We start from the raw sequence: 26,690 nt of genomic DNA, 5'->3' as shown, positions 1-26,690 counted from the left end.
TATTACCAAACATTCTGAGAGATAAACGTATACATTTCCTTAAATCTAATATTGTCAGATTTTTTAATATTAGTATACCATAACTTGAAAACAAATCCGCCATTGCCATTGGACGGTCATGTTCAAACCTGTATTTATTTAATATTAATAATTCTAAATTATTTGCTCTAAATGCATTATTGAGATTGATAATCTGGCCTGTGATGGAATAATCTCATAAGAACCTCAGTGAAAAAACAGATGGAACCTTATTAACGAGCATTAATTTTATTTTTGTTTAAATTCTCACCAATTATCAGATATATAATAATTGCAATTTATCTCTGTATTTAACGTTCACGAACTGGCTGTTCTAGTTTCTTGCTCTCTCTCTCTACATATATATATATATATATATATATATATATATATATATATATATATATATATATATATATATATATATATATATATATATATATATATATATATACATACATGGAGAGAGAGAGAGAGGGGGAGGGTCGGTTGGTCAGAGACACTGACCGACCGACCTTACCTGACCTGACTTCTTACTTCTTACTGAGCGTTCCTCTCAATGACTAAAATAATGAACCATTATCCTATAGGTATTTTTGTTAACATAGTGCAGGGTCATGGTGGTTATGGTGTGTAGGTTAGTGTTGTGCAAGTTACAATATTGAAAAGTGACGGTGAGGTACCGCGAGGCCGTGACAATGGTGAGGGGGTCAAGGTAAGGTCACGGTCAGGCGGTTTTTTTTTTTTTTTTTTTTTTTTATTTATTTTTTTTTTTTTATTATTTTCTACCACAGACGTGGCCACACATTTACAATGCTAACCAGCATATATACATTTTCTTCTGTCCTCCATGGACAGGGTTAGAGAAGTGTTAAACATACAGTTCAAGGGTTTATTGAACACTCAACCACAGAAGGTGATTCGGTGCTTTTAAAATGCTAAGCTAACCTACATACGTAAATACAAAGATACACAGATTTACGTACGCCCTACATAAAGTATTAGATGTGTCTTTTACATAGTGTCATTAATGTACATTCACAAAGGTGAAATGTAATTCTGATCAGCTTCCATATTTGCTTTATACCCATACATATACATACACACACACACATACACATACATATATACACACATACATGCATTCACATACATTTGTCTCATTTACCCTGACAGGGTGAGGTAGCTGATAAAGAAACTAGTGTGCAATTAAGCACTTAATCACTGAAGGTGCTTTTACAAGCTCAGGTCAGGCGGTGAAGGTAAGGCGGAGGTCACGGTCAGGTAGGGGGGGAAGGGGAGTCTAGGATCATCATCACGTTGTTCTGCCGGGCCCCCAACATATTCTCACCTCACCAAGCTCGGCAGTGCCCCTGCCCTACCCTACCCCATCCCTGCCCCGTCTCTGCCCTAAACATACTCTACTGTGTCAACGCCATGTCCTGTCTTGACCATTCTCTGCTCTGACAGAGAATGGATGAATCCATGACTTGCTCCATTCCTGCCTTACGTTGCCATACTCTGCCCTACCCTGTCGTACCTCTCATCCCACCCCCATTTCCCAGCCCCCTCACCCCAGCCCCCATTTCCCAAGCCCCATTTTGTGCCTCATCAGGGACAAAACATCATATATTTGTCCTGCACACTGAAATATCAACTTGAGATCTAGGAAGGTGGTATATTATTTTTCAGTGTGCAGGGTAAGAAAGGTCGTGATGCAATGATGCACACTCCTTCCATGCATGAAGTCATATATCTGGAGGGGATACCATGGTTCTTATTCTATGGAGGAAACGGTTTAGGACCATTCTCTCGAATGTTTTGCAAATACATTTTGTAAATGGCTTGGGAATTGGAATGATTATACTGTTGGTCCAAGAGATAGGAAGTTCACCAGTAACGTAGCTCATATTATACAGCTCAAGCAGGGATATTCCCTGGTGCTAAAGGGAGCAGACGCAATATGTCATAAGTGATACCATCCTAGTGATACCAAAATCTAAATCAACCAGGTATCCTCACCGGGTGATGTGGCTTTACCTTTGTTTAGGGCCGAAAATAACTCACTCAGTAAATGGCACGTTGCATTAATCTTCCTTGTGGAGCATAAAGTCAACGAGCCTTTCTCGATCTCCGTAACCAGCATTTAATCTGAATTGTGTGTCTGGGGGAAGATTATTGAAGCTAGAGGGGGTCCGTCTAATTACCAAAAACTACCACATACTACACACGCTTCAGAAAACTTCCTGGCAATACGTTAGTAATGAATAAATATGATATATTAAGTTAGGCTGACCTAACCTAACCTAACCTAACCTAACCTATCCTAACCTATCCTAACCTAACCTAACCTAACCTAACTTAACCAAACCTAACCTAACCTAACCTAACCTAACCGAAGCTTGGATCGTCGACTTGATTTGGCGTCACCAGCTTTTTATTTTCGTCTAATTTCTTTATAAAAAGATACTTTTTCAGATTAAAATTATGTTTTTTCGTGTTGTACATTCATCACCAACATTATAATGAGTAAATATATCATATTTATTCATTACTAACGTATTGCCAGGAAGTTTTCTGAAGCGTGTGTAGTATGTGGTAGTTTTTGGTAATTAGACGGACCGGCTAGAGGTGGTTGGTCAAGCATCGACTAACTCGTTTGCTCTGTGTAGAGGGTGAGGGTGTGCTGCTTGGCCGATCTTATCGCCTTTAATTATTTTAGTATCCTTCCATGCCTGGCTGAGGGGGGGGGGGGTTGTGAGAGTTGAGACTGTTAACAAAAGTTTCCCAGTTATTTTGCCTGAGCTCTGTCATGTGCTCCCTGCCTTGGCTAGGGTTTTCTGGAAGAGCTTGAGCATTGCTGGCGTACATGTTTCCCTATATGCAAGTCCAACTCTTCTGGCAGTGCGTTTCAAAGTACGCAGTTTGGGGTCATTGTAATGGGCATGGTGTTTAATACTTTTCATATAGTTCCGACTATTGGATGGTGCAGGGGGCCGACCTAAAGGGTCAGCGAACATCTGAATGTTCTGTACTAGACCGTCGTTAAATGTCCATAAGTGCTGTACCACTCTGACACATAAGCAACAAAGTCTTCACGTCAAGCAGGAGGAACACTGAGCCGTTTGCGTTTAAAAGTCCCACAGGGCAAGATGGTATTTCCGATACATAGAGTAGTCAATCTAGGGTGATGATCTGACGGGGAACATAGGATTCTTGATTTAGGACCTGCCCGAAACGCTGCGCTAGCTAATGGCTGTAAAAGAATGTAAGAACTCTTGTATATATACATAAAAAATAATTGCCTAAACCCCCTAAAAAAATAAATTGCCTAAAAAAAGTAATTGAGTGCACCTCGATTATTCACCCAGCAGTGAATGGATACCTGGTTGTTAAACGATTTGGCGGGTCCGTGGAAAATTAAGATTAAGGACCCGAAACGCTATGCCTGTTAGTGGCTTTACAAGAACGTAAGAACTCTTGTATATATAAATAAATAAAAAATAAATAAATTGCAGGGATTAACTCAGCTGCCGGGATTACTGCAAGGGCCCATTCGAACACATGACTGTATGTCATAGTGATCTAGAATACAAGTAATACAATAATTGTGATATACATGTAAAACAGTGACAAACAGATATCTATCTTGTTAGATGATGCCCAGACGCCCATATCTGCTTGTTAATAAACACAAAAAAAAATCTGGACGTCTGGCAGAATTCTAAAAAAAAAAAAATTACGGTATTTCATGTATATATAAATAAATATTAATTGAAAATCAATTTTCAATACTTAATAATAGTACTTAATATTAGAATTAGAATCTAAATGAAATATACTTGTTTGAGAATTTATGGTCATAGTTGATGGGGTGTTTGTAAGAGAAGTTCTCCGGCGTGGCCGGCAGCGTGACCTCTCAGTGTAAACAGACTTGCAGATGATCGTGTCGTCGGCGGAGGTGTCTGGCGCCGGCCGAGGTAAATTAACATTTTTGAGTGGTTTCTTCACTAGTCAATTTCAATTTAATGATTTTAAGTAATTCTGTAGACTTATTTCACAGCTGTTAAGAGAATATGAAGGACTGACGTTGGGAGTTTCCCCGAGATAATTCATTTTGTCGACGGGGGACAGGCAGTCTGTGTATGTATAAACATGTTTAAACATGTTTTATATATCCAGTCCCTCCAAAGGTCAAGCTACTGACCCCCTCCTCCTCCCAAGGATGCACTTCCCTCCCGAATAAGCTGTTTAACTCTTGGGTACCTATGTACTGCAAGGTGAACAGAGGCATTAGATGATATGATACGTGCCCAACCATTTCTGTCCCGTCTGGGAAAGCATTTACTTCAACTGTCCATGACAGATGCGAGACTTGTAATAAATTGTCATTAGTGTTTCTATATTTTTGCTGTCTTGTACGTACAGTCTTTTGAATGAATCTTATGTGCAATTCCTTCATTCCTTGACAGCAAATTCAGACTTGCTAATGCTATAATGTAGTTAAAGAAATGACTATATACCTGTAGTTGATAGTTTTAATAAAAAAAAAAAATGTAGTGGTAATATTATTAACATTTGTAATAAATTGTAAGTATAAATTTGGAGCGGTAGAATTAGCCTAAGCTACTCTATCCTTTTGATATGTATCTTATTGTCTATAAACTTGATTGAAATTGAAAACAAGTATAAATCGGGAACATAAGGCCAAAGTAACTAGGCGACAGCTAGAAAGTAATAAGAGGTGTAAAGACAAATTATAATTTATGAAAAGTTGAATGTCTAAGACAAAGTAGCAGCTACGAGAAGCAATAGCAAGTATGGCTTCTGTAGCTGTGGTTTAGGGTCCAAAACTAAAGTCATGAGCTGGTAGTCTTGCCAGATGTATCACATTGTCCAAAAATTATCGCTTTTTATTTTATGGGCTTGGGTATACATTGGTATGCTACCATTCTATTTTATGTTAGGGTTATAGGGTACTGTATAGGTAAAAAACTTGGCCTGTTCTCGCGAGCGTTCCCAACTTCAAGAAACTGTAGTACTAAAGTGCCCTAATCTATCCAACCAGAGGACCCATGAACAGAAAATGGGACATTGTCAATTTTGTGAGCACTACCATTTTCTTTACATCAGTTTTTGGCCTTGAGGTAAAGTATACGTTAATACGATGTGCTATAAAGTTGTACATTGCATTAACGTATAATGATATGTCAAAATATCTCGCAGAATATTTGGTAATACTGTACATGGAATCAAAATAAAAACATAGGGTGCAAATCTAGTATACTGGCCTACACTAGCACAGTACAGTGGCAATGTTCTTGACTTGGAGGTGTTGACCTCTGGTACAGTCCCTTGGAAGGGGGATTGTACTATAGATTGTATCCTGGGGAGGGTCAGTAATTCAACCTTGTTGGGATCTTGTTACACATGCCTGTACTGTACATTTATGCACAGGCTTCTTGTCCCTGACAAAACAAATTATTTCCTTTTAATGTCTGAGAGTGAACAAAATATTTTTGAAGCTCAAGGTATTTCATACTATTTGGTCTAAATGCATTGATGAATGGGTTTAATAAAGTGTTGAAGAGCATTTCCTAGCTCGTTTCTATTTGAGTACAATTGGAGGGGCTCACTGTTGGGAGATTTATTACCTGCTTTAAGTAATGAAATCTCATCCTAATTCCAGCATTAACAATGTCACACTGTTGGACGTTTTGTGCTGTCCATTCATTTAGTTCTCAGGTCTAAACATACATAATGTTATGCATATAACTACAGTATACTGTAATTAAATAGTGATCAAGATGGTAAACCTGGTGCCAATATGGAGGATAAGTAGTAAGACATAATTTAGAAAATATACTTCAATAAAATAAGCTTTGGAGGGAGAATTAAAGTAAAGTCATTACAAGATGCATTGTAGAAGAGGAGGGTACAAGATGCATTGTAGAAGAGGAGGGGGAAGTCATAATGAAAACATTAAAGTGCTAGAGAAATTCATAGGCAAGGTGAAACATCAAAACATCTTCCAGAAAGAGGTGTTCAGTAAACCTGATGCTAACTTAATGCGTATAACCATAGCAAATCATGAACACAGATGGGATATACAGTTCAATACTTATACAAAATTGAAGCAACTGGATGGGGATAAAATCACTTGCATAGCTCAAGGCCTCTCGGTGAAACAATAAAAAATTATAAAATCAACTAAAAAAAATTGGTAAAAAATAAAGGCAAATGGAGGGGGACCCTCGACAAGCCACTGGCTTCCTGTCCTCATCGAGGACACTAGGGTAAGTGGCCCTCGGGTAACTATTTGGTTGACAGCCCGAATGCATGTTGCAATTGTGTGAAACTCCGGTTAAGTTTCAGTGGAAGCCTCGAGATCCTCGTAGGAGCAGTAGCTCTCCAGGTTGCAATTCTTTTACCATGTCGTGGTACAGTTGCTAGAGCACGTCTGGGAACATCCAGTGCATAGGTTCGAACCCTCATCAAGGCCTTTGTGGATTTTTTTCATTTGATATGTCATGTTATTATAATTTGTGTGTACTGTATTGTTGATCTCTCGTTTGAGAACGACAGGACCCGCTTAAAGGTTAAGAGAACTCAATCTCACAACTTAAGATGAGAAAAAGAGCATAGAGGAATATAATCATTGGTAGAATTTTGCTCCTTTCTTTTCTTGGATAATAGTTCTGTCCTTAAGACTGTCAAAATATAATCCCTGCAAGAATATGCAATATGAGTTATCTTTACAGTTTGGTAGGAGATTTTTCTGTCTTTGAGATTTAATGAGTCCTGTGGTGTAATTATGCCTACATCCTTTATGCCTACATCCTCTAGAACAGCACTTTCAATTGTTGCTGTATTTCTGATGGACGCAGGCTAATACAATTACAGTACTGGCAAATTGTCTCATGTGAATGTTAGTTTCTCCTTTTGATGTTGATAGTAAGGGTTTATTAATGATTTGTATAGGTAGATGGTCCCAATCATTTTCAACATTTGGTCTAAATCTTTGTGTGACGCAAGTAAATTTTCTGCCCTTGCAGGTTGTTTGCAAAGTACTTGGCAGCTTGTTCTGTATCAGTTACTTTCCTGAGTTCCCTTCATTTCATTTGATTAATAGTGATATGAACAGGGCAAGTAATCATCTGTTTCTCAGTTCTCTGATCTGTTAGAAACATCTGTTCCTTCTCCAGAACTTGACTAGATTTTTTTTGCAATGGCATATGGAAAAATCTGCACACTTGCAAACTAATGTGTCAAAATGGCTTAATTTTTGCATTTTCTTGGAAACTCTTTGCTCATGCTTTGTACCATTCATTCTCCTGTGTGTTTTTCAGTTTTTTTAATGTTTCTGTATTTATAATAAGTATAGGCGAGTTGCAGTATTTATGCATGCAATGTTACTGGAATAAAAAAAATCCACCAATTTCTTCACTTTCAAGGTAATCGCTGTGATTTTCTAATTGTGGATTTTTTATTGAATTATCTTGGTTTAAATCGTGCATAATCTACAATAATGCATTACAACTTGGTATATCGATAGGAAAAGTGAATTTTGATGCACCAAACACAACACGATTCAAAATTTTCAGTCTTTTTTAATGGCATAGATATATTATTTTGAGCACTCATACACACTACCTCTGCCAAATGGTTAAGAACCTATAACAAAATGCCTTGCCACTAGAGAAGGTTGCATTCAACATTTTGTAAAATGAGCACGATTATATAAAAAGCAAAAAAAGATCCTTAGTATTTACACAAGCATGAATTAAATAACAAAAAATAACATAATATAGCAGAATACAGCTCCTTACTGCATGACTGAGTAGGGTCTTAAACCTGAGAATGGTACGTACCCCCTTTTATGTCATCGCTACTCTTTTTAAATTTTACAAACCATTGAACCGAACCAAACCTATAAAATGTTGCGTTCTATATATGGTGTACATGAGGTGTGTGATGTCATTTTCATAATTTTCATGGCAGTACAGGTTGTATACCTTACTGGCATGAACCACTTGAATGACTTAAACATGACTCTCTCCTCACAAAATGCTAGGTAGGCAGTTATCCGTACAGTCACACATAATGCAGAATTGATTAAATTCAAATTCAAGATCCTTGGGGCACCTCCAAAGATATTTTCTGATTTTACCAAATTTTGTAAGAGTAATAATAGCAAGTCATAGACCTAGAGGCAATATTTATGCATTATTAGAATTAAAAGATGTTAGCATATTTTTTTTTATTTTTTTCCTTGCTGTAAGTCCTCTGGTCAGCAAGTGCAGTGCATCTACAGTAAACGTCGTTACAATCACTTTCCTCCAACTTTAAGAACAAATGTGACACAGGTTGAACATCAAAGAGATGTAAAAGTACTTGCACTAGACACAAAAGACTTAAGAGGACGATCTTATTGGATAAGCAAGCACTTGCACTTCGACCAACCCTACTGACACAACCATCTGTCTAGGCAATACAGGCACCATCCCTTCCTCACATTAGTAGCTTATACACACTTGTCTGATATGTCTCCAACTCTTCTATCCCTCTTAAACACTGTGACCAACTGAAACCAGCATTACCCACCATAACAACCATCACAATCACTTAAAAAAGTTACTGCAGTGGCATGTGAAAAAATCTACACACTTGTAAACTGAAGTATCAAAAATGCTTAATATTTTGCATTTTCTTGGATGCCAACACAAGCACCACAACAATCAATTACCAGCACCACTAAAACCACAACACTCATTACAAACACAACTGCCTCTGTAGAGAGACAGCCATCACTACGAACATTGACTTGGAAGATATCCTTTTCTATCACACTCGTATGATCAGTACTGGACATTCCCAGAAAGGACAAGATGTTTGGGAACGTTTCCTTATACCTAATGCACCTGTTTACCAAGGCGTAAACAAGTACCTGAGAGTTAGTTAGCCAACTAATATGTTGCATCCTGGAGAAGGTTAGTCATTGGCCTTGAGGATCTCGTAAAGCCTGTCTCCAACAGTAGAAAACTATTACTCGGTTATGTATTCATCAATGTCAGTATGCACTGTAGATACCAGTGCTTATACTTTGTGAGGATTCAAAGGATTATATGCCTAACAAAGTGCTCTTAAGAAAGGGTCAAATACACCGCATTAGAAAAAAGGTTTAGATTATAAAGTTATGCTTGAGGAAAGATATAACAAAAAAGTGTGTCCTTTTGTGGTGCAGCATGTAAATGATGGCAAGATTACATAAGCAATCAATAATTGTTGAAAGTGGGAGTAACAAGATGATAAGAGCTAGGGTGAAGATATGTAACCTTGAATGTTCTGGCACTTGTTCAGTGAATTGGAGATAAAGTGCCTCCACAACGCCCTGATAGAGATATTAAAGGTTTGCGTTGTGATTGATGCATTTTTATATTTTTTAATGTGAGTATGAAGTGTGTATACTGTACATATATTTTGAATCTTGGTATATTACTTGGCTGCAATTGAATTTAAAAACAAAATATCAGTTATGAATAGTTTTTGTACTGGTGACCACACCAATGGCATAACAGTTCGTAGACTAAAGGAGAACTTGACAAGCTGCAGGCTTCCTGTTCCCACTAATGTACCTAGGTCTGTGTGCTCCAGCATAGGAAAATATGAAGGTGATCAATAAGTTTATTGGCTGACCCAATTCATTAATTATGTAAAAGTGCATGTGTAAAATTTAATGTTATGGTAAGTGTTTATTTATTTATTATTTATTTATTTATGCATATACAAGAAGGTACATTGGGAATGTGAGGATACATAATATGGTAATTACAGTCTTGTAAAGCCACTAGTACGCGCAGCATTTCGGGCAGGTCCTTAATCTAAGAAAATTTTAAGTAGGTAAATACTTGTAAAATTTATAGACAAAAAAAATGATAAGTTACATGGAATGAAAAAGAGATGAGAGAAAATTGTAGGTACAGTATATTAAAGCACATAGGTAGCTAAGATTGATTGCAATGACAGCTGGAATGGTAGTTGACAAAAATTGGTAGTCACAATACAGCATATGGCTAGCACATAAAAGAAGACAGCAATGAACACAATGATAAGGTTGTTTGATACTACATAAAAATTAGGAGATTGGGTAACACTAGGTACAGAGCAAATTTAAAGTTCAGTGTAGGAAACTAAGAAGATGAAATTAGGTACTTTTTGGTTTTGCTTTTAAATAAGGCAAAAGTTTTACAGTTTTTCAATTCACTAGGGAGTGAGTTCCATAGACTAGGTCCCTTAATTTGCATAGTGTTTACACAGATTAAGAGTGACCCTGGGGATATCAGAGATATTTATTTCTGATGTGGTGATAATGGGTCCTATTACATCTGTCCAGGGAGAGTTTCAGAGCATGGTTTGCATTTAAGAACAGGGTTTTGTAAATGTAGTTGACACAAGAGAATGTGTGGAGGGAGTTAATATTTAGCAAGTTTAGGGATTTAAATAAGGGAGCTGAGTGTTGTCTGAAAGCAGAGTTGGTTATTATTCTGATAGCAGATTTTTGCTGCGTGATGATGGGCTTAAGGTGGTTTGCAGTGGTAGACCCGCATGCACAGATTGTCTGGTAAAGGAATCCTGTACTTAGCTTATCAAGGTCTTGCTAAGTCGTCATCTGACCTTTCCCAGGATGTAACCTACACAACAGTTGCCTAACTCCCAGGTACTGTACCTATATACTACTAGGTGAACAGAGGCATCAGGTGAAAGGAGACCTGCCTAACCATTTCTGTTCTGCTGGGGATGAAACCCAGGATTCTTCATTGCGAGTGGAGGACATAGGCCTGTGGGTATCAGGGCTGTGTGAAGTTACCATGGTAACTGAATTCAGTACTGTACTGTATATACAGTACAGTACATGAATGAGGTCGTGAGGGAGTTAAACGCAATGTTAGAGAAGGGTACAAGTGTAGTGTATAATAGTAGACATACATCAGTCATGGGAGACTATGGGGTTGCACTCTGGTTGTCGGTCTGGTGAAGTGTATAGGCCTTTTATTTATATTTATTTATTTGTTTTTTATTTATATTTATTTATATTTATTTATATACAAGATGCAATGGGTTTGAGAGTACAGAGCATTGATGTTTTACATTCTTGTAAAGCCACTAGCACGCATGGCATTTCAGGCAGATTATAAATAATTTGGTCATGTCAAGCTTGATGTTCAGTACTGAATGCATACAAGTTCTTTTAGTAGGGAGAGTGTAATGGAGATTAGTTAAAAATTGTATTGCAGTGTAAGAGAAATGTTAAAAATAAATGTGAATCAAAGTAAACTTGTGATGTTGGAGGTGATGAAGTTGTGTGTGTAAAGTAAATGTGAATAATAAAGTGCTGGAAGTGAATTATTTTACATACCTGGGATGTGTCACTGGTTACCAAAAAAAAAGACAATTGAAGTTGGGTCAATCAGAGAGGAGTGGAGTAGCTGGTGCAATGAAACCCCTTGTTACAGAACATAACACAGGAATAGATGCAACCAGAGGTCTGCATGTAGCAGTAGTGCAGTGTCTTCTTGTATGGTTGCACGATGATAATGTGGTTTGAATGCAAAGAATCAAAGAGCTGGACCAATATTAATGGATAATCTGAGATGGCAGTGGGGTATTAGAAGAGGAGATTGATTAAAGAATAAAAGTGTATTGTCAAGATGAGATGAACATATTGATATGGTTTGGCCATGTTGAACAATTGGATGATGGTAAACTGACCTTTTGTGCCCTCTGTAATGCTTTTTGCACTACCGCTCACAGGATGAGTATGGGGTGCACAATAAACTAGCCACCTCCGGCGGCAGCAATCAATGATGAAAAGAGCATTTGACAGAATTTAAGGGTAGGAGTAGGAGAGATAGGTTAGAAAAGACATTCTGAATGAGTATATTGATAAGTGTGAACAACTCGCTGTTTGAATTCCTTTACACAAGGCTGGGTGCAGTAGTTTGTAAGGAGAGTCTATGTATGTGTTAATAATGTGTGTGACGATTCACAAGGAGCACTGTATATATCATGTTGTGCAGTGGTGTGGTGCTGCTGTTGCTGACTGCTGGAGTATGAGAGTGCTTGTTCATGTGATGCTATACACGGTATTATGATGTCCATCATCCTGATAACAATTCTGTTTTGTTGTGCATATCTGGAAAGCACAGCTTTATTTACCTTTATGAATGTTAATGTTGTGCAGATTTATTGTTAGTGTTGCACTCAAATTATATTAGGCTAGGAAAATCCTCTGGAATAATGGGAGGGGTGGCAAGGGGACCTTTGACATGCTGTTGGCCTTCTAACCCTGTCAAGGCCACCACTGATGATGGCCCTCTGGTAAATTCAGGTAAATTATGGCATGAATCAAGGTTATAAAGTATAATCACTCATTTTCATACAACATATAAAGTGTTTTATTTTATTTATTTACTACAGTACCAGTATTGTATTAATAATCATGAATATTGTAATGTGTGTTGAAGAATCAGTCGGTTTAGTAAGCTGAACCTTAAGTTTATCTAAGAATTTCTTATCTAATCACAAAGTTGGGTAGGAGGCACTCCTGGTATTTTCTCCTGATCTGGAGATGTTCTAATACAGAGTGCTGTTGCTGTGGAATACATGTTCATATGAATACTAGGATTCATAGCTCTGTCAAAGTCTTGCTTATACAGCAACAATAAGATAAATTACTAGTGGTTTGATAACTTCTGACCATTTTAATTTTTCAGGGACAGACCTGTCAAGAGTAACAATGAATATGGAGACCAGCAACATGGAGGCTTCTCATTCTTGTGTTGGCACACCACCTTCCCAGATCACCTTGCCTGCAGGTGATGCTTCAACGGGCAACCAGAAAATGGAAGAGATTTCATTAGCCAACCAGAACAATGAGTTTTTACCACCAAAGTGTCAGGAAATTGAAGATATTATGCCAAAGAGCTTGAAAATGGGTGAGATTGCAACAAAGACTCAACAAGAGGAAGACATTTTCTTGAATAATGCAAACATTAATAATATTTCCTCAGACGCTCAGAAAGCCGAGTTTATTCCATTAAGTGATAAAGGGAGCCAGACAGAACAATATGGAATGGAGTTTAAAGACAATTTTGAGCAGAAACAAAATATAGAAAAACAAAACAATATGACAAATGAAGAATCAAATGAAAAATCTAAGTTGACAAAAGATGAAGAGGAAGACCTTAAAAGATACAATAGAAAAATGCCCGAAGATCGATCTGCTCTGAAGAAGGACAAAATTGAGGAACATTTTGACAGGTATAGTGGAAAAGTTTCATATAGATTTGTGCCTCATTTATTCCTTAATTGATTTGTAAATTAAAACATTCTTTATTTTCTATATTCTGTAATTTGTTTATACAGTAAAGATAATTTTGTACACACGTTTGATCTAGATAACGTGTGTGATTATTAGAGGTGTATCGATATAAACATTTTGAGCAATATTGATACTGATATACTATAAAAGAACGTATAAGAACGAAAAGAGTATTGTATTACGTATAAGAATGCTGCTCTTATACTGATACTTAATGCTTTTATCACATATTAGAACTGTACCCACCTTTGTGAGAGGGTGGGGGGGGGGGGAAAGTTGAGAAGTATCGACTAATATGACCGATACTGTAACGTGTACACCTCTAGTGATAATTTTGGTATGTAAATGTATTTTTAACACTATAGCACTCTTCGAACGTCCCTTGCGTCCGATTTTTTTTCTCTCGAATCCGAGCATTGGACTGTGTGGGCATCCGATAAAAAAAATGTTTGTAAAATTCATTTATTATCCGATCGACTTTGGGATAGTTTCAAAATGAGCGCCTTTAGAGTGCGCACAATTTGATACCAAAATGAAAGATATAACACGGAACTTAATGTCAGAACACTTGAAAGGTTATAAATACGTTTTTGGTCAAAGTTTTAAAATATTTGTTTAAATTCTATTTATTGTGCTATTATTATGGGACTAGTTTTAAAATGCATGCCTTAGATTGCGAACAATTTGATACCAAAAAGAAAGATGTAACAGGACAATTTGTCAGAACACTGAAAAGGTATAAATAATTTTGTGATACTGTGTCCAAAATTATAATAGTCAAATTCCAGTTATTGCTCTATTATGGGAATAGTTTTAAAATACGCACCTTTATATTGCAAATAATTTGATACCAAAATGAAAGGTGTAACATGAAAATTAATGTTATCAAACTGAATGAATATACACATTAGGCTGCGGTGTGCAAATTGGTGCTCGTTCACAGGTAACTTTAGGCTTTGCTGCAGGGAGTCACGCTGGGCTTTTGGACATTATATGCATATACTCCTGTAGGGAATTTAATTGCGAACACAATGATGCCAAAACGAACGACGTATCTCAAGAATTAAGGTGAGAAAACTGAAACGAGTATACATATTTTACAGATTTTGTGCGCTCACGGGTAACTTTTGCCGACTTTAGGCTTTGGTGCGAGAAGTCACGCCGGGCTTTTGGACATATGCATATACTGTACTATACTCCTGTAGGGAATTCTATTGCGAACACAATGATACCAAAACAAACGACATAGCATGAGAATTAAGGTGAGAAAACTGAAACGAGCATACACATATCGGTGTCGGTGCCCATTACAGTGGTACCTCGGAACACGAGTGTCCCTGTATGCGAGTTTTTCGGAATATGAGCCGGATTTCCTCGGAAAATGTGTCTCGGAAGGCGAGGGTTACCTCGGAACGCGAGTTTGTTGATACGCGTTCAGGCCGACCTAGCGCGTGGTGGTACGGCAATCGTCGCCCCTCCGCCCCTCAGTTTACCATTGTCTCCCACCCAGTGACTATCCCTCCTGAATTCTTCACAAGGATTTACAGTTTTATGTCGTTTTTTTGGCCATTTGAGCATAAAAGTTATTATATATCTCGCCATGGGTCTCAAGAAAGTCATTGATAAGGTTCAACCTAAGAAAATAGCTGTGAGTAGAGGCAGTAGAGGATGTCCCTTCTTGATTAAGAAAATGTGTGAAGCATGGGAAGAACTGCAAAGTTCTGTTGAAAAAACTCACCCAGATAAAGCTGTAGCAGGCCATTGCATTGACCTTTTAAATGACAATGTGATATCTTACTACAGACAAGTGTTACAATGTAGGGAAAAACAAGTGTCTTTAGACAGATTCTTAGTAAGACAAACAAGTCCTAGTGGTATGCAGGCAAAATGTGCCAGTGTGTGCTCACCAGTGAAATCCTCACTGCCTGATGTGATAATGGAAGGGGACTCCCCTTCCAAACAGTAACTCCTCTCCTCCTCCCCCCTCCTCACCATCTTCCATACGCCTACAGCATTCAAAAGCAATGTAAGTAATAGCTTGAACATAGTTTTGTAGGTTTATTTAGATGAATTAGGTATAAAAATTTAGTTTGATGTGGGGTTTTTGGGGTATTCGGGAACGGATTAATTAATTTCTCATTATTTCTTATGGGGAAATAAGCTTCGGAATATGTTTTCGGAATACGAGCCGTCTCCAGGAACGGATTAAACTCTTAAACTGAGGTACCCCTGTATTTCAAAGCATCCACTTTCATTGCTCCCTACTCCTAATTTCATTGCTTTACACTTTCCCGAGTTGAACTTTAGTAGCCATTTTCTAGACCATTCCTCTAGTTTGTCCAGATCATCCTGTAGTCTTTCTATTTTCATCTGTTTTGATTCTTCTGAGAATTTTTGCATCATCGGCAAACATTGAGAGGAATGAATCTATACCCACTGAAAGATCATTTACATATATTAAACAAGATGGGTCCAAGTACAAAGCCCTGTGGAACTTTGCTGATGACATCTCACCACTCTCATGTCTCCCCCTCACAATTACTCGCTGTTTCCTGTTGCTTAGATACTCTTATCCTCTGGAGCATCTTAGCTTTTACTCCTGCCTGTTTCTCCAAGTTTTGTAACGGCCTTTTATGGGGTACTGTGTCGAAGGATTTCTGACAATTCAAGAAAATGCAGTCTGCCCACCCTTCTCTCTTGCCTAATTTTTGTTGCTTGGTTATAGAAACCTATTAAGCCTGTCAGATACGATTTACCATCCCTAAACCCATGCTGGTGGTGTTACAAAGCTATTTCCCTCTAGATGTTCTACGAGCCTTTTCCTCGCTCATCTTCTCCATCACCTTGCATGGTATACAAGTTAGGGAAACTGGCCTGTAGTTCAGTGCCTCTTGCCTGTCACCCTTATTGTGTATTGGGACTACATTTTCTGTCTTCCAGCTTCCCGGTAGGTCTCCTGTTTTCAATGGCCCTGTTTGTTTCTAATATAGGGCCAATGGCCCTCTCCTGTTTCTAATACACCATAGAGAGTGGCACACTGGTGCTTCTGCACCCTCTTTTAGTATTCATGGTGAGATTCTATCAGGCCCAACAGCCTTTGTCACATTCAACTCCAACTGATTCCTTTTGACCTCATCACTGGTGAGCTCAAATTCCTCCAAGGTTGCTTGATTTGCTGCCACCTCATTTAGTGCAGGGGCTTTGCCTTGTTCTATTGTGAAGCCTTCCTGGAATCTCGTGTTGAGCTCTTCACACACACTTTGTCATTCTCTGTGTATTTGTTCTCCCCTTTTCTCAGTTTCATCACGTGTTCCTTCACTGCTGTTTTCCTCCTGATGTGGCTGTGGAGCAGTTTTGGTTGGGTCTTGGCTTTATTCGAAATATCCTTTTCATACTGTCTCTGTTTCTCTCCTCACTCTGAGATAATCATTCCTGACCCTTTGGTATTTCTCCCTGCTCTGTGGTGTTCTGTTAATCCTGTAGTTTCTCAATGTTCTTGCACTCAATTGCTTTGCTACCTTACATTCCTGATTGAACCATGGATGTGTGTGTGTGTTGGGAGGGGGGCGATTTCGCCATTCCTTTATATTTAGTAGTAAATATTTGAAAAACACAAGCAGGCAGCAGAGCAAGCAAAAAATACAAATGTTAAATTGGATTGTTGTAACCACTGCTTGAGTAGGTCATGACATGCCTTCCTCCTTTGTTAACAATAAAATTGAACCATGTCATCATTGTGTCCCAACCCCACTAAAGAGCCAACTCTCCCTATTTATGTGAGCAGCATACTGTCAGAGTTTTAGGGCTGATCGGATAACATGTTGTGCATGAAACGATGCAAGTTCCTGGGATGTCAGGTTAGGACAATCAAAGACATGTAAGATGAAGCTCAAACAAAGATTAAGCATAAGAATTAGAAAGCAAAGTTCAACACCTTCACATGAGGTAAGTGTGCTCTCATGAAACTAGAAATCTATCATCATGTAACACAAGTAACAAAAGTGCTTTTAAAACTTGAAAATGCTGTAAAATCAGCTCAGTCAAATTGTCTCAAGGTGGCCATGTGTTATGGGTGGCTAATGGGGATGTGAATGGGTATTTGTATAAATACTGTAATAAAACGAATCAAAATCCCCTAAAATTACCAAATCGGCTGTGGAAAAGGCTTACAGTGTAACACCAACTGGAACAACTGCCTAACTTGGTAAGGATGCTAGGCCTGGCCCTCGGGGATGAAACTCCCACAGTTTAACGTCTAGAAGTATGCTGCTCCCCCATCAAGCCCAGAGGGTAAAAAGACGTATGGATAACAATTTATTCCTTAACAAAACCCCACTCCCACAACCATAACAAATGATCTGGCCTCTTGACATTTACGTTAAAATCCAATAGTCCCTTTTGATAGAAGCCAGGATTTACACCCACAATAAGCTAGGCAAGAATTAACACTGGTGAGAGAACTAATAACCAAACAGCCTTAAACACACGTACACTAGTACAGCATACTCTTACAGGTCACTCTTCCTAAATACAAACACTGAATAAACTGTAAGTTGCATTTACAGTATAAGTAAAAATTTATTAATAGAAGCACAGTGACAGATACATAAAAGAATTGGACTTAGAGGAAATTAATGCAGCAAAACTTGTGCAACTTCCCTTATAAACTGCCAGGACCAAATTGAATCTGCTTGCCTCTCCAGGCAGCATACTGTGAAACGTTCGACCCATAACTGTCAAAGTTCTCTTATATTGTGGCCAAACACTTACAAAAAACACTACAAAATAGCAAACTTACTAGCTGCTTACTATTTAGTCAACTACTAAGTGAAAGTTCTGAAGTACAGCCAGCAGTTTACATATTAAATAATTTGTCATACCACCACCAACTCTGCAGGCCAGCAACAGACTTAACCGTCAACTCGTGTATTTTATGCAAACTCGATGTTTCTTGTAAACAGACCACCCTGGTTGTTAACACTATGAAATTTTCTTGACTAGTGATCATGTGTGATACCACAATTAACTAGGTGGACAATGAAAATCACAATAGCATTATGAATTAATGAATTGCGGTTGTACGAAGGAATTGAATCTGTGTCCTCTGATCACCTCGATCAATATTGTCTCCTAGAGATGATCAGAGTTGCAGGTTTGATTTCATCGTACAGTCTCCAGATTTATTTGTTAGCTGCATGGCAGACAGTCGGTTGATGCTCCAAAACATAAGTCACCAGCATATATTTATTAAAATTTCTAATTATTGTATCTACAAACCAGATTGTCCACAGAGACCAGAATATTGTGGTGTAATTTTATAAACTTAGATTTAATTTCAGTACAGTACTGTAACTGAATTTTTCAAAAATGTTAATCAAAATATTTTTTACACCACTTAAAACAAAAATACCAGTAACATGTCTAAGTGGCTGATGACTTAAATGCATTGTGGCCTCACTAGCAGCTCTCAAGCATTTGCTTCATCTATACAACATACTGTATCACAACTACTGTATCTGTCAAATATTGTACATGCAAATCAAAGGCCTTCTGTATTATCATATTATGTGTATATTAACTAACATGAATAAATTATGACTATACTGTATTTCAAATTTATGAAATATGGATTCATAGTGAGATCTTGCTTTTAACAGGTTGCCATGGGTGTTCGGAGCAATAGGTCGTGTTCTTAACTTCGGTATCAGCCATGGACCTCAGTTTGCGCCTCTCAACATCCCGTTCAGTCGACGTTTACAGACGTTGGCTGTTCTCTTTTGGATGTCAACATTTCTCTTCATGGGTGCTGGTTCCCTCATATTTCTTATTTACCTCTTCTTATATACAGAATATTGGTGAGTTGTAATAGTTGTTCTAGCTTAATTTTTTTTTTTTTTGAAGCACAGTAATTTTTTCTGTAAAAACTATTGTATACTAAGATTATGAGTACTGTACTGCACTTTCTTTAAATCTTGTGTGATTTACTTTGTTAAATATGCACAGCCATGTAGTAATATTTTTTCCCTTTAAATTAATTATGCTTCAACAGTGAATCACTTTTATATTCAGTACAATGTATACTTTAACCCTTAAACTGCTAAGTTATTTAAAACTCCTACAGTGTGTTGTGCATGGGAAAATTTATTGAAAATGTATTGTATGTACTGTATAATCAGTCACATTTGGTGATGTCGAGCCTGGCCTCAGGCTCCGCTCGGGGAGTAGACGAACTCCCAAAACCCGCTCCAGGTATGTGCACAGGAGGTAACCTCGGAAAGCAATTGAAGCAGTGTAAGCATTAACAGATGATGGATGTATTTGTGTTATAGCTCTATATATTTGACAGGTGGGTTTCCCTATGCTACTTGACGTGGTTCCTTGGAGATCGTACCATCCGCAACAGGGGTGGCAGGAGGTAGGTGATGATTCTTTGTCTGGCTAGAGCTCTACTGATGTTACCTGTTGTCATGGTGTGATGCTGAATTGTTGTCTTGTCTGTCATGAGCAAAACTTTGCTACTACTAAGTACGATTTAGGGAAAGCTTGCATTAACATCTGTACCCCAATATTTGTACCTAATAATTACAGTGTGACGCTATTAACCTTAGGATACTTGTACTTTTCTAATGTCATAGGATTGAGTGGGTGCGACGGTGGTGTTTGTGGAAGCACTATCGAGATTTCTTCCCAATCCACCTTATTAAAACTGCCGAGCTCGATCCCTATAAGAACTACATTATGGGATACCATCCTCATGGCATCCTCGCTGCTGGAGCATTTTGCCATTTTGCTACTGAAGGATCAAACTTTAGTAAGGTAGGGATAGTTGTAGTTTGCCAAGGCATTAACCACCATATTTGCTCTATCATTGCATGCTGTTTATTCAGAATTTTATTGTAAAAAAATGTTTTTAGAATATGGATTAACTTTTATTCCAAAGTCTTTTGTAATTTTTGTAATTACAGTACGTGTACATGTAATATATTAGGAGACGAGTGAACCTTGGATGCCTGCAGAAGAACAGTTGTGGGAAATTTGAATTTTGTTGTCTTCATATGGTATTTGAATTCATTCTCTAACCTCGATATGGTGTACTTAGCTCTGCATTGATATTTTTTTCATGGATCTCTTGAGATGATTTCGGGGGCTTTTTAGTGTCCCCGCGGCCCGGTCCTCGACCAGGCCTCCACCCCCAGGAAGCAGCCCGTGACAGCTGACTAACACCCAGGTACCTATTTTACTGCTAGGTAACAGGGGCATAGGGTGAAAGAAACTCTGCCCATTGTTTCTCGCCGGCGCCTGGGATCGAACCCAGGACCACAAGATCACAAGTCCAGCGTGCTGTCCGCTCGGCCGACCGGCTCCCATACGGTATGGGTAAAAGCTCTTGTTAAGCCTTACCTCTACTACTTTTCCAAAGAGCATAACATGTCACTCAGTTAACAACTACTGTATGTCCTCAATTACTCCTTGGGAAAGTGTGAACAGTTAAGGATAGGCACGAAGTCAATCGTCCCTGGCCAGGGCACGAACCCAGGTGAAATCGTTTGCAAGGTGTGGTGATTGTGTGCAACCACTACACCACCACAAGTTTTCTATCCTATTACTCTGTTACTCTGGAAGAAGCTATCTTGAGTTTGTGTTATCACACTTTCATAAGCTGGGTGGTAATTTTACTAATTGTATAAACATTAATACTGTAGCAACACTCTCCAGGCAGATCTCTCCCCCTCCCCCCACCCCCACTGAAGTATCTGGTTACCCTTCCACTATTGCTGTGAGGGGGTGTGCTTTCAATATACGTTATCAAACTTATCCTGGGTGTTGATATTCCTTATCACCAGAAGTGCTGTACACTACAATTCAGGTGTCACATAATTACCAAGGGTCAAATGCTAGGGGTATTGGTGAGTTATCTGGTGGTGATAAATGTTAAGTCGTGTCCAGCAAACTCCACAGTCGAGCACATCTGGGCTAGTGTTGCAAAGTTATGTGACCACTGTGACCTCCAAAATCTATCATATTCTTTTGAACCCAGATTCAGATTTCTGAATAATTGTCCTTGGCTCTTTATTACAAAATTGTATAACAACATTAAATGGCAGTGAACATTGGAATTGTTTTAAATATGCTTAATGGCTTTCCCAAGGCACCAACTGTTTCTCCTTGTGTTTCATTTAACTATGAACATCATTAAAAATGCACGCCTGATTTATATGACAAATCCTCGGTGCACAAGAAAATTTTTTTATTCTAAAACATTATTTTCTGGGGGTGTGCCCCGTCGGCTCCCTGGAGCTTACTAGGCTGATATGCTAATGTTAGACTTTGGTATCAGTCATGTGTATAGAGTTCTGTGGGCCTACCCGGGACCACAAGCCAGAACCTGGCCCCCTCAGAGAGGCATGGGAATCAATGGCCTATAGAAACCCCCGTGTGGTTGGAAGCATTCTATATCTGCCATCGACCGGGTCTGGTACCCAGAAAGGTAAGCATCCCAAAACAAACCCCTACAGTATTCTGGTGAAAATATTGCTACCAAAAACCGAACAAGTGGATAGAACTCCCCTAAAAAGAAACGAGCAAACGATCGTGACGTCACACGTCACCGCGCCGCTGTCTGTGCAGCTCCCCCCTCCCTGGGAGGGGGAAAGGAGCCCCTGACCACCCCCCATGCCAGCTGTCCACCCATCAGTTGTAAGGCTGATGCTAGAGGCGGATGTCGTGTGCTCTGGCTCCAGTGGTCTTTCAGCACTGTACTTCGAGTGTGGTGGCTGTCTTCCAGGGGTGCGAGAGCCAGGAGTTATTCGACAGTACACAGGCTGCATGCGCCTAGGGTTACCTTCCCTAGGTGCCCTGTAAGTACTGCCCTTGGGGCTTGGGGTTGCGTTCCACAAGTTCCTTGGGTTCTACCTCTGTTGCGCTGTTTAATTGCTCGGTGTCTGAACCTGGAGGTTTTCCCGCGGCTCCGCCTCTTCCAGCAGATCGGACCGGAGCATCACGTGGATGGTTCGATCTTCTCCTCGAGTCTTCACGTATGGTCTTTTGACTCGAGTTTATCATCTTTATGGCGATCAGGTGGCTTCCTTGTTAGTGTCCTACCTGCGGGCTTCATCTCAGCGGCAGTATGAAGTTTCCTGTATGAACCGGTCCTTCCGGTTCTTTTTATGTCTTCGTCGTTGTACTTCGCTTTCTGTTAGGGTCGTGTTGTCCTTTCTCTCTCTTGGTTGTTTCAGGACCATCATCTTATGCCTAACACTGTCGCCTCGTATCATGCGGCGCTGGCAGTGCCGCCACAGCTTGCTTTCGGTCTTGGTGTTACGTACTTCTGCTCCTTTTCGCAAGCTGTCTCGTGCGTTGTTTCACCTCCGGCCTGCTCATACGCTGCCTGAGCTGTCCTGGTCGTTGGACAGAATGCTCTCTTCTTTCTTCTCGGTTTGTTGTGGCCCCTTCGGTTCAAGATTGTTTCTCCGAGGCTCTTTTTCTGTTGGCATTGGCCTCTGGGGGTTGGGTCGGGGAGCTTCATGCTCTCCTCCGGCGCAGGGGTTTCTGCTCTTTCAGTATTTGTGATGGTTTTGTTCCTCTGCAGCCATCTCCTTCTTTTCTGGCGAAGAATGAAACTGCTGCTTTCCGGAGGGGTCCCTGGGTTGTTGATGCTTGGTTGGTTAGACCAGGGGTGCATCATGTTTTGTGTCCGGTTGCGGCCCTTTGCCGTCATTTGCGCACCACGGCTTCTGTGTCTGTAGACGCGCTTTGGGTTGATCCGGTTTCCCTTCCCAGTTCACGGGTGCGGTTCTCGCTCCCAGGTCGTCTGCATAGTTAAGGCTAGCCAGCCTGCGGTCTATCCCCGTGTCCATGATGTTCGTAAGTTTGCTGCTCTTGCTGCTGTCTTTGGCAACATGTCCTTGGCTGACATTTGGGCACGGGGCTTTTGGCGGTCAAACAGGGTCCTGGCTGCTCGTTACCTCGTGAACGTTCCAGGGCCCAGTCTGGCCTGTGTCGCTATGGGTTCGGCGGTTGCAGCCAGTTGTTTCGACTTTGAGTTGAGGAGTGAGCAACGACCGTCTCCCGGGTAAGTCCCTTTTGTTTTCCTCTGTGGGTAGTTATCTCTGGGGAGCTGACTGGGTTCCCCCCCCAGAAAACCAGCATTGAATGTAATGAAATGCCATTTTCTGGGTGTGTCCTAGAGGCTCCCCGGCATCCCTCCCTCCCTCCCTCCGGTCGATGTTTTTTCGCGTGTTTTGACATCCAGCTTCAGAACTGATGGGTGAATAGCCAGCGTAGGGGGGGGGGGGGGTCTGGGGCTCCCCCTTCCTCCTCCCAGTGAGGGGGGAGCTGCGCAAACAGTGGTGCAGCGACGTGTGACGTCATGATCGTTTGCTTGTTTCTTTTTAGGGGAGTTCTATTCACTTGTTCAGTTTTTGGTAGCAATATTTTCACCAGAATAGGGGTTTGTTTTGGGATGCTTACCTTTCTGAGTGCCAGACCCGGTCGATGGCAGACATAGAATGCTCCCAACCACACGGGTTTCTATAGGCCATTGCTTCCCATGCCTCTTTGAGGGGGGCCAGGTTCTGGCTCGTGGACCCCGGTAGGCCCACAGAACTCCATACACATGACTGATGACAAAGTCTGACATTAGCATATCAGCCTAGTAAGCTCCGGGGAGCCACTGGATCACACCCAGAAAATGGCGTTTCATTACATTCAACGCTGGTTTTTTGTATTATTATTGTTAAAATGATCACAGGAAAATGAAACAAAAAAAATTGCATGCACTCACCTAGTTGTGCTTGTGGGGGTTGGGCTCTCGCTCTTTGGTCCCGCTTTGTGTAGCTTTGGCTGTGGTGGAGGGATTAACTCTCAATGACGTCATCATTTCGTGAGTACTGTACTGTATTATGCATCAGGCACTCTGTGGAGATAGCCACCCCAGACCAGGCGCATGGCAGGAGTTGCTGCAAATATATTTATACCGATTAATTTCAATGTCACCAATTTATTTGTTTTCACTGGATTTTTGCAGTTATATTATGGACTAATGTGTCATTTGAGAAATTGATAGTTCATGGAGAAGCTAAAAAGAAGGTAGTTGTATGTAATGAGCGTAATAACACTGGTGCACGACCTGCTGACGAAGAGGATCGCCAGGGAAGGAACATTGTGTTGAGAAAAGGGCTTTCATCAATGTGCAGTTTTATGTTTTATTACAAGAGCTTTTGTAACTTCATACCAAGAGCAACAATATCATTTTTTAAACATAGTGTAATAGTAATGACAGAAGAATACATAAAATATATATATTTTAAATAGTCTTAGTAAAAATTACATTTAATATAAACATTAACAAGTTTATTAAATTTTGTGTAATATCTAATGAATATGGAAAAACATTGGATAATTAGTGGATAATTCATTTATGTACAGGTACATCATTTTTTGCTTTACCGTTTGGACTGGTATTTGGCATGATTCGGAAAAATTGACTGGGAACTACAGAATTAACCTTAATTACCTGGATACATTCTCTCAAGGGTCAAATGGTTCTCATTTATTCCTTTTGCTGCATTGTGCATTTGGCGTGCAAATTTAGGTACACACAAATTTTAAAAATACATTATTGTATACAGGAGTGATTCAAACTTGCATTATTACAGTGGTGCCAAGTGTGTAAATTGTGTGTAATAGGAATGATGGAATGATTGTTAGATTTCATGAGCTTGGATTTAAAGGTGTCGGTTTCCCTATTTCCCCTACAGATTTTGTGCTTTATATTATCTACGCATGTCACGGATTAATTGATTGACTTTTTTTTTATACAATTGATATGTATTTACACTAAGATGTTTCTTTACTTCATTAGTTAAGCTTGTAGTGGCTTGCTAATATGCTTTTCTGTCTATTGCACTGCTACCACAGAGGTTCCCAGGATTCACACCTTACCTGCTAACACTGGAAGCTCAAATCATTCTTCCTTTCTACAGAGAATTCTTCATGTCTACTGGTTAGTACACTAGAGTAACAATTGACTGAGACTGCACTTCACTATTAATCCACGATATTGTATGCATCTTTCACGACAGACTTTCCGGGGCATCACTCCTCACCTGCTTACATTGGATGGCCATTTTCATCTCCCCTTCTACAGAGAGTTCTTCATGGCTTCTGGTTAGTATTTGTAAGCTTTACAAGAAGACCAAATATTAGCTTGGATCACCCTGTGTTGGTATCGACGGGAGTATTTGTGTGTAATGCTTGTAATGGGCCTTCGGTGACTTAAACCATGATGAATTCTTTGTGGGGAGTAGTTTTAAAAATGATACATGTACCTCATTTAAAATGCATGATAAAATTTAATAGCTTTATACTATACAGCTCTTGAAATGGTTAAATTTGTATAGACTCCTATGATCTTAACCTAACAATTTGTAATACAGTATGTATTTTATATTTCAAAGATTTGATACAGTAAGTTATAAGGTTATGCTGAAAATTTCTTGAATATTTATTGTATTGATGAGTTAAGCAAATGCTGGGTTTGAAATTGATTAAATATTTAAAAAAATATATGGTTATGCATTTTGACAGATATGACCATTTCTCTCTTGGTTTGTATCCTTTCATTGGTGCGTCGTAATGAGATGTGTTAGAAACCCCAAATTGTGAATGTGATGACATACACTGCTCCCTTGAATATCCAGGCCTCCATATAAATCCCTCTAGGCAATGAAACAAATTTACCCACTAATGGGTAATGATGGGTAATGATTTAATAATAGGGAGCCGGTCGGCCGAGCGGACAGCACACTGGACTTGTGGTCCTGGGTTTGATCCCAGGTGCCGGCGAGAAACAATGGCCAGAGTTTCTTTCACCCTATGCCCCTGTTACCTAGCGGTAAAATAGGTACCTGGGTGTTAGTCAGCTGTCACGGGCTGCTTCCTGGGGGTGGAGGCCTGGTCGAGGACCGGGCCGCGGGGACACTAAAAAGCCCCAAAATCATCTCAAGATAACCTCAAGATAGATTGCAGGGTGGGGTTAAAAGGAGAGATTTCTCCTAGTGTGTTTGGAGTGTACCCAATTCTTGCTGGGCATTGTTTGCTATTAATTAGACTAATTAGACCATCGCCAGGATCAGTGAGAAGTCTAGTTTGGTACACTGATCCCTGATTGGCTGCCTGTGGGCAAGTTCATCACTAGCTTCCACAGTTGCTTGCAGGCCCCGTGCTCTTCCTGGGAGAATGGTTGTCGTGCCGAAGAGGTACGCTTCTAGATGAACATTTTACAGATATA

General features: G+C 39.6%; 1 protein-coding gene across 3 annotated transcripts in view; it reads left to right on the top strand.

The window, feature by feature from the left end:
* The first annotated feature begins 3,880 nt into the window (after nt 1-3,880).
* LOC123757605 (2-acylglycerol O-acyltransferase 1) overlaps nt 3,881-26,690 on the top strand; it is a 40,469-nt gene continuing 17,659 nt past the window's right edge. Inside the window, exons 1-6 of one of the 3 annotated variants that reach the window (XM_045741412.2) lie at nt 3,881-3,998; nt 12,792-13,338; nt 19,057-19,254; nt 19,746-19,814; nt 20,035-20,215; nt 25,483-25,567. In XM_045741412.2, coding sequence (XP_045597368.2) covers nt 3,959-3,998; nt 12,792-13,338; nt 19,057-19,254; nt 19,746-19,814; nt 20,035-20,215; nt 25,483-25,567 — 1,120 coding nt within the window. In that variant the 5' untranslated portion in view covers nt 3,881-3,958. Of the gene's footprint in view, nt 3,999-12,643; nt 12,662-12,791; nt 13,339-19,056; nt 19,255-19,745; nt 19,815-20,034; nt 20,216-25,318; nt 25,404-25,482; nt 25,568-26,690 lie in introns of those variants that run through there. The other 2 variants (XM_069327205.1, XM_045741413.2) reach the window with 2 other exon arrangements.

The sequence above is a fragment of the Procambarus clarkii genome, chromosome 19 (assembly GCF_040958095.1).
Source record: "Procambarus clarkii isolate CNS0578487 chromosome 19, FALCON_Pclarkii_2.0, whole genome shotgun sequence".
In the NCBI taxonomy this organism is placed as follows: Eukaryota; Metazoa; Arthropoda; class Malacostraca; order Decapoda; family Cambaridae; genus Procambarus; species Procambarus clarkii.
Note: the sequence above shows the minus strand (reverse complement) of the source record. Positions and strands in the feature narration are given on the sequence as shown.